We start from the raw sequence: 12,653 nt of genomic DNA, 5'->3' as shown, positions 1-12,653 counted from the left end.
ACTGGTTTTGTCAATGGAGCCTGGTTCTTATTGTCTGAGATGCCGGTGCTCTAATGCGACATCTAGTGGCCGTGAATCTTGTATACAACCTTTAATTATTATTATTTGCCACTTGGGGGCAACTCTGAAACCTCAGCAGTCACAGAGACACATTTAAAGTAATTTAAGTTATTTAAAGTCTGCGTGACGGCGTCCACAAACTGCGAGCTCTGTGCATCAAACACAACCAATAAACCTGCTGAACCATCGTTTACTTTCCCTCCAGCAGCCATGAGTCAGCGGACGGAGCGACGGGGGATACACGTGGACCAGTCTGACCTGCTGTGCAAGAAGGGATGCGGTTACTATGGCAACGCGGCATGGCAGGGCCTGTGCTCCAAGTGCTGGCGGGAGGAGTACCAGCGGGTGCGGCAGAAACAGATCCAGGACGACTGGGCCTTGGCAGAAAAGTAAGTGAGACCTTCTGCCGCAATCGTTGGCAGCAGCTTCTCCTCGCAGTGTGTTAATGATTCACTCTCCGCTCTGCCCGATGCTCTCAGGCTGCAGCGAGAGGAGGAGGCGGCGTACGCCAGCAGTCACGGAGCGCAGACGCACCCCCAGTCTGCAGCGCCGGCGCCGCAGCCTCACCCCGGACACGCCTCCCTGGGACCCTTCTCCAAGTTTGAGGAGAAAAAGACGAATGAGAAGACGCGGAAAGTGACGACGGTGAAGAAGTTCTTCAGCCCGTCATCTCGCACCGCCCCGAAGAAAGGTACGACACTCAGAGCCGTTAGCTTCATCCTCAGTATGTAAGCATGAAACATAACCCAGGACCTGTTAGTTTGTTCTGAATGTGGTTCTTCCTCCATCAGAAACCCAGGAGGGAAAGACTCCAAGTCCGTCCATTAGCCGCCATGCGAGCTTCGATACGGATCAGGTGTCGAAGGACTTTGTGGAGTTCCTGAAGAACCTCCAGAAGCCCGGACGGGAGATCCACAAGCAGTGCCGAACCTTCATCGTGAACATGTCGAGCAAGAAGGTCGTAATAACAACAGTCCTAATAATAAAAGCTTAACATGAGCCGATCAATACACCGATCGGCGCCGTATGACCCTCCAACCTCTCGTCTTACAGGACCTCGGCGCCGACGAGCTGTCGGAGTGCGTTCAGGATTTCTACCAGAACATGGCGGACCGCTTGATGAGCCACTTTAAAGGTCGGTTCACTCACTTCCTTTAAAATCAACCTCTAGATGGCAGCGCAAACAGGCTCCTCCTCCTCGCTGCGGCCCGTTAGCTCTAATTAACGTATTGATTAGTGTATTGATTAACGTGTTCGGGTGAATCTTTGATCAGGTTCTTCGGAGTCCGTGGAACAGGTGATGGACCAGGTGGAAAAGTACATAATGAGTCGTCTGTATAAGAGCGTCTTCTGTCCCGAAACCACCGATGACGAGAAGAAAGATCTGGCCACGCAGAAGAGGATCAGGTGGGCGGCGACGTTTCTATATTGATCCACGTTTATTGGATATTTTAATATTATATTCAGGGTTTATCAATAACAGCTGATAAACTCAGTAACTGAAGGATGTTTGTGTAAAACGAGAGATTTGTTTTTCTAACATTTTTAGGAGCTTTTTATTTAATTATGTGTCTGTATTATTTATTTATTTGATTTTATTTTTTACAATCCTACAGATTTAATAGGCTCATTTTTTGGCTGTTTATCAAAGAGTGAAGCTCAGTAAATATTACTTGTGTTAAACTTTAGATCTTAAATAATAATTTAAACTTAAAAATTAACAATTCCATTTAGTTTTCTCCACATAAATAAATAAAATGCTGAGATATCGACCTAATGTGTATATTTATAAAGGTTTTCTTACACCCTTTAAAATCAAGAAGACCCCCTGTGAAGCTTTGGCGCCCCCTAGTGGCTTTCACTCCTGTGTCAACCCCAACTTTATAAAACCTGAGGGTCGGGAGGCCTTCTTGATTTTGATTTTAAAAGGTGAAAGAAAACTTTAATATTATGTACAGTAGGCCTTTATAAAATGAGATGAGATACGAGATAATAAAAGTAAAGAAAAGACAATAAAAAAGAAACAATATCTCATTTCATTCACTTTTTTTTAAGAAAACTGAATGAAATTGTTATTTTTAAAGTTTAGATTTTTATTTAAGATCTAAACTTTGAAGACCTGAACACAACAGAGAGACTTCACTGTCTGATAAACCGTCTCGTCCTGCGTTAGAAAACAACCAGAAACACTGAATCTGTTAAAAAAGAAGCTTGTTAAGTTCTGGATGATTGTTAAAATTAAATGTACTAATACAGACACAGAATTGTATAAAAACATATTTCTGATCAATATTAACAGGAAATAATCGGCTGTCCAGTTCTCTGGTTTAACACGAACTTCCCTTTTAGCTTTTTCTCCACGTGAATATGAAGTCGACTGTGTTTGTTAAAGTTACGTCACACTGACGACTGACTGAGAGTCTCTGTATCCGCAGGGCGTTACACTGGGTGACCATCCAGATGCTGTGTGTGTCTATGGACGAAGAAATCCCAGAAGTCTCTGAGAATGTGGTCAAAGCAATAACAGGTCAGAGTGCGACTCCCTCGCCTCACCCTCCCCTGGGCTACAGTAGAAACATGGCGGACCCCAACGACTGTTTTTAATTAACAATTAGTCTGTAGTATTTATTTATTTTCTTGAATTATATATGAATTTTCTTTTTTAAAATAAAAATCCTCATCGCAGATTCTCAGAGCTCTTTAAAAGATGGTAAAAGTCTTGAATTGAACCTTTTAAAACCCTGTAAACCAATCAGATTCCTTCATTTTAAACCATATTTGCATCATGCAGACTCATCAGCAACCTGCTACACAACCCAGACTTCAAACAACAGCCCACATTAGCTTTAATGCTGAAGTCTCGTCCTTCTCTAACTCACACACTCGTCTCTTCCTGTACTTTAACCTGCTGAACCAACCGAACAACAGATAACTGACGAGCTGCTCACGGTCCGTCAACGTACCTGCTAATGTCACTGCTGTCGGATGCTGGTGGTCTTTACTCTTCGTCTTTACTTACTAACAACAAGCTGTCTGCACATGAAGCTACAGCATTAGCTTGTTTACTTTGTTTATCTTCTGTCAGTGTTGTAACACCGGCCAGCTGCTGTCAATCAAACGTAGACACGCCCCCTTTCAGACAGCTGAGACAGAAAGGAGCAAAAAACTATTGATAATAAATAAACCCAAGCTAGTTTGTATTTAAAGGTCACACATTCAGGAGGTTTTATTGTCAGTAATGTGATGTAATATTTATAGGGATGTTTTCATTAGTGTTTAATCACCTGAAAATAATAATAATTGTGTTTTTGTTCCCTTAAAATGAGACGTTTTTATCTACAGAGGAGTCTTCTAGTGGTGGGGTCCGCCGTAGTTAACATTTTTAAATTCCCTCTTCTGTCCGACCAAGATATTAAATAATTTTCTAAATTAAATTTAAATCAAAGACGACTAAGAAAGCAGCTGGAAACTTACTAAAATTAACTGGAATATTTATTATAAACAGACTTAAATGACCAGTTTTAGTGGCATCTAGTGGTGAAGTTTCAGATTGCAACCAACTGAATACAGCTCAGCCTTTCAAGTGTCTCAAGAAGATCCTTCTGTAGATAAAAACGTCTGATTTTAAGGAAACAAAAACATAACAATTATTGTTTTCAGGTGATTAAACACTAATGAAAACATCCCTTTAAATATTATATCACATTACTGACAATAGATCCTCCTCAATGTGACACTGGAGCTTTAAATCAATAAAACAGTTACTGACGTGTCTTTGTCTCCAGATATCATTGAGATTGACTCGAAGAGGGTTCCTCGGGACAAACTCGGGTGCATCACTCGCTGCAGTAAAAACATCTTCAGCGCCATCAGGATCACGAAGAACGAGCCGGCCTCGGCGGACGACTTCCTCCCGGCGCTCATTTACATCGTGCTCAAAGCCAACCCTCCGCGACTGCAGTCCAACATCCAGTACATCACCCGCTTCTGTAACCCCAGCAGACTGATGACCGGAGAGGACGGCTACTACTTCACCAACCTGGTCCGTTTGACTTCAGTCCTCATCGGAGCTCAATTATTAATTAATTTAACTTTAAATTCATCAACAAATATTTAACTCCTGACAGAAATAACAGTGTAAAGTCGTCAGAGGTGATAGTTTCAGTTTTTAAGGGTTAAAATCTTTATAAATAATATTTGAATATGTTTTTTCATCTTTGATTGCTGCATAATTAATATTATATCGTAGAAAAGTACTCTGAGCGTCTGTAACTCTAGTTTTTTTAGATTTTTTGAAGCAACAAGAAGAGAAAAAGAAGTAAGAAAAGCAGCAAAATGCAAAATCCAACACAGACAGTGAATCAGGAGTGAATCAGGTTGATTATTTCACGGCAAGGCCTATTCAACAAATAGATACGAGTTGAGATCTTTTCATGTTTCTCCACCAGAAACCACAAAACGTCCTTTAATATTGATCTTCGTCCTCTTTCAGTGCTGTGCGGCGGCGTTCATCGAGAAGCTGGACGCTCAGTCTCTCAATCTCTCCCCAGAGGAATTCGAGCGCTACATGTCGGGCCAAGCCTCGCCGCGGTTCAACAGCTCGGAGGTAGACTGGCCCCAGACTGGCCCGGCGCCCGGCGTGGCCCCCGCCAACCCCGTCCTGGCTCAGCTCAACCACAACCTGGAGCTGCTGTCGGGGCTCAGCAGCCGGCAGGAGACGCTGATGGAGGCGGCTCAGAGTCTGCAGGCCGACCTCCTCTCCTGGCCGGAGGGCGTTCAGCGCGAGGTGCAAGACATCCTGGAGAAATATCCTCTGGAGATTGTGCCTCGCAAAGCTTCTGCCATCGACGCCAACAACATAGACAACGACAACCTGCCGCCGCCGCTCACGCCGCAGGTGTTCGCTGGGTAGCGGGCGTCTAAAAAGGGAGGAAAAACATGTCACACACGGCAACGGTACTCCGCACTGAACGCCATCTCGCTACGTGTGTTCTGCACTTTAAACGCCTCGTCACACCCGTGTTTATATTCAGTGGTTCCCAACCTGGAGGTCAAAGCTCCACCGGGGGGGTCGCAACGCCTTCTTAATTTTAAAGGGTGTAAGAAAACTAATATACACAATAGGCCTGTAATTCAGCATTTTGTTCATTTATGTGATGAAAACTAAGTGAAATTGTTATTTTTTTAGATTATTATTATTCACTCTCAGATAAAAGTTCAAACAACCAAAGAGCTGATAAAGCAATGAGCAGAAAACACTGAATTTGACTAAAAAGAAGCATCTGAAGTCTGTATGATTGTTAAAACATGTATAATACATACAGAAAATACATAATACTGACAGAATTGTATAAAAAAAACTAATCTCTGTTCAATATTTACAGGAAATAATCTGCTCAAAATTCATCCAAATCTTTAGTTTTACACAAACTTCTTTAAGATATTTGGGTTTAATGTAGTTTATCAGCAACTGTTATTATTATACATTGAATATAATACGAAATATACACTTAAATCACTTAGTTTACTAAATTACAGAAAAGGGATCTAAAGAATAAAGGTTGGGAACCACTGATACATTTTAATCAAATTGCAGCGATCAGCGGATTTACTCTCTGGGGTAAAATAAATATGCTAAAACATCTAATTGTTATTATTATTATATTATTATTAAGTCAGTTTCCTTTACTGAGTTGTCTGAACGGTGCGAACCTTCGAAAGGACGGAGAGCCAGAGAGTTCAAAGTGGAGGAACTAACACGTAGCTTAGTATTTGTGTTTCACACTCCACTAATAATTAAATGTGTACTGTGAACAATCCTGAGAACAAAATAACAGAAGAGAGTAAAAGTCAAAAATAAAAAGAAGCTAAAAGCGATATTGTGACTGAGGCTAGCACGTTAGCTGTTACTCACGAGAAGAGTTTGACTTTATTTATTGTCAGGTAGAAAATAAACAAACATTTAATTTCTCGTAGTGTGTTAAATTAATAACGTTTATGATCGCATTAATCAAACTGCCTTCGAAACATTAAAAACATATCGGTTTGGTTACACTAATCTTTAATAGTTAACTGATTAACGTTTAATGACAGCATTAAGTTGGATCCTACTGTTTGTCCCCCCTTGCTAATGCTAAAATGCTAAAGTTAGGTAGAAACAACACATTTCACTCTGTGTGGCCTTCTTGTGTTTTTATTTAACTTTTTTTATTACATTTATGTGACTTCACTTTAGATTTTAGCCTTTTTTTACTTAGAAATAGTGGAAAGGTTAAAAAGTTGATTTAAAAAGTGTGCCACAAATCAATCAAATCACCTTCATATCCTAAATCAACTCACATTTACACCAATCAGGATTTTTTTGTTTTTAAAATGAAAACAGTAAATGAAAAATTAACTGTTTTTCATTTAAAAAACAAAAAAATTAAAACAGAAAATGAATAAACGAGCTGTTTTGTTCCACACTGAACTTTTACATCCAGTATAAACTGTCAGTGTTTCTGTTTTGAGGCCAGTTTGACTTTGATAACAGTTTCTTTGCTGTGTTTAATATTCGGTTTTATTTGTGTGTTGAACTGAAATCATCGAGCTGTAAATGAAACACTGAGCCGCTCTGGAACAAAACCTCATTATTGTCGAGCATTAAATCAACATGAAGAGATGCTTCAGTTTCTGTAAACACTGTTTTTAATATTGTCGTGTTTGTAGAGTTCAGCTGTATAATGAACCTGAATGTAACACGACTGAATGGTCTTAAAATTCCTGTAAATATGAAATAATATCAAATTGTTTTTGTTTTGACCATAAAAAAGATAAAAACCTTGTATTTGAATTTTAACTCTTTGGGTTTTAAAACAGAAATAACCACTCCTATTGATCGTGACGTCTCCTGACCCATGAATGCTATGAATAATGTATTTTAAAGATAGATTTATTTTGCTGTTTGTGATGTTCTGTATAATATTAACAGTGTGCTGTGAGTCTGATTGCCTGTTGAAACGCTGCTGCTGTGCTAACTGACGACTGACGTTGAATTAAAAACCTACATTCGACCCGGTTTGATTTACGTTAGCAGATTAACTGAGAACCACGTGTGGTGTTAACTAAAGTGATGTTACTCGCTGGGGTTGTTTAATGTCAGTCGTTGGATTGATTTTTTAATTTAAGATTAATTTATGAGACACATGAGAGGGAATATCTCCGGTGTGGGATCAATAAAGTCTGTCTCATCTCACTTGTAACGGAGTATTTATTGGCAGAAATGGATTCTGATATTTAAAGGTATGTTTTCATTAGTGCAGCGTTTCTTAAACCTTTTTAATATCAGTCGAAGTGAGTAAGAAGTGTTCTTAACATTCAAGTAGTATTAAGATATTTGTATAAAAATGTAGAAAGTTAAAAGTTGCCTCATCTACTGAAGTTTTTAAAGTCCAGGTGAGATGAAAAAATTAATTTTAACCCTTTAAGATCTCATCCTCAGTGTTCCCATATTTAACAATTTACGCCAGAAACATTCACAAAAACTCAATTCAATAATTTTGTCTTCCTGTGAAACTAAATGTGACGTGTGCTTACGTCAGCATTAACTAACTGATTTCAACCAATAATATCCTGACATTCACACCGTCAATCATCTACAACTTTTTAGCGATCAGAGTGAGATCACTGATAACTGGTACAACACACACTTTATCAGTGATTTTGGTAAATGACATATTTTATATTTTTTGGAGAGAATATTGTCTGTAGACACTAACTGCTAATGTAGCTGCTGTTAGCAACTGATCGGGGCTCAGCAGCCTCCCAGTGAACTCAGAGACAGACAGAGGACAGGTTGACGACAGCGGTACCGAGGTGATTTATGGGAGTTTCCTGATGGACTTGTTACTAAAATCAGATGAGGCATCGGATGATACAACAAGTAGAGAAGATAAAGAAAAATAGTCTCATCAATAACATTTTATGTCATTTTCTGTTTATTATTTCTGATACTGTTCGGTGACATGTGAGGGATTTTTCCTGGAGACTGAAACAGTGACTAACTCTCTCCACCTCCGATGTGCAAAAGTGACGAAATGCAGTTTTTAAAGGGCCGTTGTCGGAAGTCAGTCGGCTGCGAACGGCAGGGTCATGGCTTCTCGAGGGGAATCGTATCGTAGCACTACCTTATCATTTGGGGAAGTATTCGTCATTGGTTTAAACTAGAGTTTGCATCCATTGAGATGTGTACGTGTTTCCTTATAACATTATCATCATACAGTATATACAACAAGTACAAGATAAATTAACCGCCGATAATGTTTATACATGCTAATATAGTTCCTGAAAAACAAATAATGAAAGCTTTATACATACAGTAAGGCAGGGAATATATATATATATACAGAACTAACCTATAGAAGGTATCAGTATCAAACATCTTCAAATATTCACACCGCAACAAAACAAAGAATTCAAAACGTTTTATAGTATGTACAAAAATACTTATGCAAATGCCCCTAGGAATATCTTAATAGAAAAAATAATAGGAATCTCATCAGGAGGACATCACATTATATTTGAAACATGCACTTTGGCCGCGAAGGGTTTCAGTTCAGCGGCGGGCCACATGTCGACACGGTTGTTGTTTTTCGGGGGAGAATCACTGAGATAAAAAGCGGTTCTTGGTGCAGGAATACTTGGTCTACTGTGCTCATTGGTCCTCATTCGGTTCCTCAAACGTCTCACACTTTGGACTCGCTCTCTGCGTTGGCAATGTCCCCGTTCCTCTCCGGCTGCTTCCCCTGCTCGTCCGGGCCGGTCTTGGTCTCCTGGCCCTCCTGCTCGGACTCCGGCAGTCCCTGCTGGCTCAGCTTGCTGGCCAGCGACCAGGTTAGGGGCAGGCGGCTGCGGTTGAACATGTCAGCGAGCTCTTTGGCGCTGCAGGGCGGGGTGTTGGTCTCGTAGATGTCGTGGAAGCTGTTGTAGTCCACCTCGTAGAAGCCGTCCTCCAGCGTCAGGACCGGCGTGAAGCGGTAGCCCCACTTGATCTCGCTGCTGACGTACGAACTCCTCGCCTGGCACGTCATCCCTGAAGACGCAGTGAAACATTACGGGGTTAAAGGTCGTGGTGCTAGATACAGATTCATGGGAAAAGTCTTAAGTTTGAACAACCTGAGTCAGTTTTATTTATCCAGGTTTTTAGAGATCTGTTGCTCAGATTCCTGCCTATATATATGTGTAATGTTGCTGCTTGAGTTTAAATTATCTTAGATTTATTCACATTTTTCCACCATTAAAAGTTAGCCGAATTAGCTGTAAGCACTTTCTGTTTGCGATGTTTCCATAAATGTGCAGACAACTTTCACCGTTTTACTGTCACACTGGAGAAAACTTTAAAATATGATTATTCTAAGGCAAGTTCTGTAGTTACAAGGAGCGTCTTTTTTCTATGATCCCGTAGAGTTGGTGACATCCTCAGAGAGTAGTAGGTCACACTGAATCTATAAATGTGTTTATAAAGTCTGTTCAGATCTGATCTGAGTTATTAGTTATCAAAGAGTGAGTTTTGGTTTTTAAATTAAATTAAACTTCCTCTTCCTTCTGGCATCAACCCTTCGACTCTTTTTCTTCTTCCAAATTAATATTTTATTGAAGAAAATGCAGCAAAATGTCGTACAAGGTTGGAGAAATAGTAAACGGGGCATCTTTTAACAATACTTCTGGTGGTTTTATTGTTAGTATTTATTTTACTGATGTTTTATTCTTTTTATTCTACCTCACTTCTTAGCTTCCAGGTTGACCTTTTGCTAACTTGAACAGGTTAAAATCATTTAATTTCGTTTTTTCTTATATTTTCTAAATGTAATCGGACCAAATGGATCAGAATCTGACAGTAAAAGGAGTCACTGTTGTTCTCACAGGGTTAATATTTGATCCATTGCCAGAAACAGTTAATATTAGAGCGCCTCAGTGGCTTTTAGTCACTTTCTCTGACGCCATTTTCTTTGTGTTTTGATGTGTATCGTGTCCTGTTTGGCTCAGCTGTGTGCAGGAAGGTCTTCTGTGAGCCTCCAGCAGCTGTCTGAAAATACTCAGGTGTTACATAACTGGTTCATTTTATCACGGCTGACGGCGAGAGAAATCTCTCAACGCCATCTGATCGAACATATGTTTATCTGAGGAGGTTTGTGGCAGCTCGAGCCTCGAGGTCCTAGTGTTTAGGTACCGTACGCTTTAGGTACTGCGATCAGTGTTCGGGTCATCAGGCTCCCTGCGGATCCTCTCAGCTGAAATCAGCCTTCACATCTGTGTTTGTTGGCATATTATAATTAATGTTGACACGTGATTGACAGGTAACGGACATCAGACTATTATATAAACCCCACAGTCTGTAAAATGGTCTTCTGCTGTCTGACTTACCGCCCACACTCTCAACAAACTGATAACCACAGTGGATGTAAGTTAGAGGTGAAAGTAAAGGTAAAAAAAGAAAGTATAAACTTGCTAATTAGTTCTGCACTGTACTGGCGCTACAGGAAAAGTTCAGGAGATCGTTTTAAGTCATTACAATTAATCCTGAGGAAGGTTAAATAGTGTGAACCGCACACATATGAGTCCCCGGGAAGAATTTAACATAGTGGCCAAACTGTGTAATTACAACTATCTGTGTCCGTTGTGATCCATAAGGTTCCCAGGTTAGTGGACAATCAAGGAGATCGCTTGAGGAAAAAGTAAGAAAGAAGTAAGAAAGGAGGTTGAACTACCTGATGAAGATATGTGTCTGTTACTGGATTCGAGCTGTCAGTTTAACTTTACTAGTTAGGATCTGATCAACCAAACTCCAATCAGAAAACAAGCATTTCACAAGTTGCTTGCTTGTCCAGCATCCTTTTGATCCGTTTATTGCAATTAAATCTGTTTATTTTGGGCCCAAACTGCTGATTTAAACCAGATTAAAGCGCAAATTTTCACCTCATGTTACTGAAAATACAAACGATCCCACGACACAAAGAGAAACTTTGCTTCACGTTTGGTCAGAACATTTTACAGTTTTCTTAAAATAAAAGTTACTGTATTTATGTCTTAATATATATTTTATATATTATATTAATTTGATCTCTTTTTAGGTTTATACGCTTTCTTTGCACCTTGTAACTCTGGTTCTGATAAGTTTATTATTATTATTATATTTAGTGCGGATATTGACACATTTCATCAGGTTATACTCGTAGAAATCATCTATTCCAAACTCTTAATTAACATTTACAGGACACATTATTGTAATCTGTGGTCGTCGTGGTCAGAGAAAGCCAGGCGACGTCTCACCTGTGGCCTCCACCATCCCCTCCAGGATCACCACAATCTCCAGATCCTCCTTGGCCAGGTGGGCCTGCGAGATCTCCCAGAAGGGGCTGTTCTGATTAATCTCGTGGCAGATGATGAGCGGTGACACCAGGAAGAGCCGGTCGTCTCCCGTGTTGTAACCCACATTTATGTCTGTCTGGTTCAAAGGGATGAACTCCCCTTCCTTGGTCTGCTTAGACTTGATGAGCTTGGCCCTGATCGACGCCTCCACGATGTGCGAGTTTCTGAGGTCTCCGACTCTGAACATCAGGCACAGCCGCCCGTCTCTCATGGAGATGACCGCGTTGGTGGAAAACACTAGTGTCTCAGCTCGCTTCTTGGGCTGCGAGATCTTAACGAACATGCAACCCACCATGAAGGCGTTCACGATGGATCCCAGCACCGACTGAATTAGAAGCAGAAGTATCCCCTCGGGGCATTTGTCCGTGATGACTCGGTATCCGTAACCGATGGTGGTCTCAGTCTCGATGGAGAACAGAAAGGCCGATACGAACCCGTTGAGGTTATTGACGCACGGAGTCCACTGACCGTCCGCTATGTGGTCCAGATCGCCGCGAAGGTACGCGATAAGCCACCACATGAAGCCGAAGAAGAGCCACGTCACTGTGTACACCAGCACGAAGATGAAGAGGTTGAACCTCCACTTCAGATCCACCAGTGTGGTGAAAATGTCCGTCAGGTAGCGGTACCTCTCCCGAACGTTCCCGTGATGGACGTTGCACTTCCCGTCTTTCTGGACGTACCGCTGGATCTTCTTCTTTCGGTCCACTTTCGCCAGTTGTTTCGGCAGGTCCTCGCGGGCCTGCTTCGGCAACTTGGGCGGTCTGATGATGGCCGGGCTCTCCACATCCTGCTCCATGGGGTTCGTAGGTGGATTCAAGCCTGTCAGGGAAGAAACATGGTGGTCATGAGTTGGGATTAGCAAGTTGTTTCTGCTTTTATTCAGAGTACAAATGATGGAGACAATTTTAAGGTACTTTTACTTTTATTTTAGGTTACTATGCTGCCCAGGTTAACTGCAGTAACTACAATAACAACGAAACTGAGAAAAATGGCTTAATGTTTTTTGACTGTCCAGTCAAATGTGTTTTATGTAGAACAGCAGTTATGTTCTTATTAAATATGTCTTCTCTTCTATTCTTATGAACCTCTGTGTTTGTATTAGCATCAACTGATATATATGTAGCGCAACAGCAGCGTCAAAATCTAAATTTAATTTGATTTCTTATTACATTAAATCTTTATTT

General features: G+C 40.8%; 2 protein-coding genes across 3 annotated transcripts in view; one reads left to right on the top strand and one right to left on the bottom strand.

The window, feature by feature from the left end:
* The window catches only part of rabgef1 (RAB guanine nucleotide exchange factor (GEF) 1), a 6,304-nt gene extending 1,089 nt beyond the window's left edge, over positions 1 to 5,215 (top strand). Inside the window, exons 2-9 of one of the 2 annotated variants that reach the window (XM_035666695.1) lie at positions 269 to 449; positions 540 to 751; positions 852 to 1,018; positions 1,114 to 1,195; positions 1,335 to 1,467; positions 2,496 to 2,587; positions 3,846 to 4,102; positions 4,553 to 5,215. In XM_035666695.1, the coding sequence (XP_035522588.1) occupies positions 271 to 449; positions 540 to 751; positions 852 to 1,018; positions 1,114 to 1,195; positions 1,335 to 1,467; positions 2,496 to 2,587; positions 3,846 to 4,102; positions 4,553 to 4,972 (1,542 nt within the window). In that variant the 5' untranslated portion in view covers positions 269 to 270 and the 3' untranslated portion in view covers positions 4,973 to 5,215. Of the gene's footprint in view, positions 1 to 265; positions 450 to 539; positions 752 to 851; positions 1,019 to 1,113; positions 1,196 to 1,334; positions 1,468 to 2,495; positions 2,588 to 3,845; positions 4,103 to 4,552 lie in introns of both variants that reach the window. The other variant, XM_035666694.1, reaches the window with a different exon arrangement.
* A 3,083-nt stretch (positions 5,216 to 8,298) lies between these two features.
* LOC118331632 (G protein-activated inward rectifier potassium channel 2-like) lies at positions 8,299 to 12,406 on the bottom strand. Its single transcript, XM_035666693.1, has 2 exons — positions 11,368 to 12,406; positions 8,299 to 9,130 (listed from the first exon to the last, which is right to left on the bottom strand). The coding sequence occupies exons 1-2, from the start codon at positions 12,263 to 12,265 to the stop codon at positions 8,784 to 8,786; spliced, it is 1,245 nt and encodes a 414-aa protein (XP_035522586.1). The 5' UTR covers positions 12,266 to 12,406; the 3' UTR covers positions 8,299 to 8,783.
* Positions 12,407 to 12,653: the final 247 nt, after the last annotated feature.

This window comes from Morone saxatilis, unplaced genomic scaffold (assembly GCF_004916995.1).
Source record: "Morone saxatilis isolate NCDOM2014 unplaced genomic scaffold, NCSU_SB_2.0 Contig20, whole genome shotgun sequence".
Taxonomy (NCBI): Eukaryota; Metazoa; Chordata; class Actinopteri; family Moronidae; genus Morone; species Morone saxatilis.
Note: the sequence above shows the minus strand (reverse complement) of the source record. Positions and strands in the feature narration are given on the sequence as shown.

What these genes read in the sequence shown, in the direction of transcription:
- LOC118331632 (XM_035666693.1), bottom strand. Translation starts at nt 12,265, where the DNA reads ATGGAGCAGGATGTGGAGAGCCCGGCCATCATCAGACCGCCCAAGTTG. An exon ending in GGGGATGGTGGAGGCCACAG is followed by an intron (nt 9,131 to 11,367) that starts GTGAGACGTCGC and finishes CTGCGTCTTCAG; the next exon opens with GGATGACGTGCCAGGCGAGG.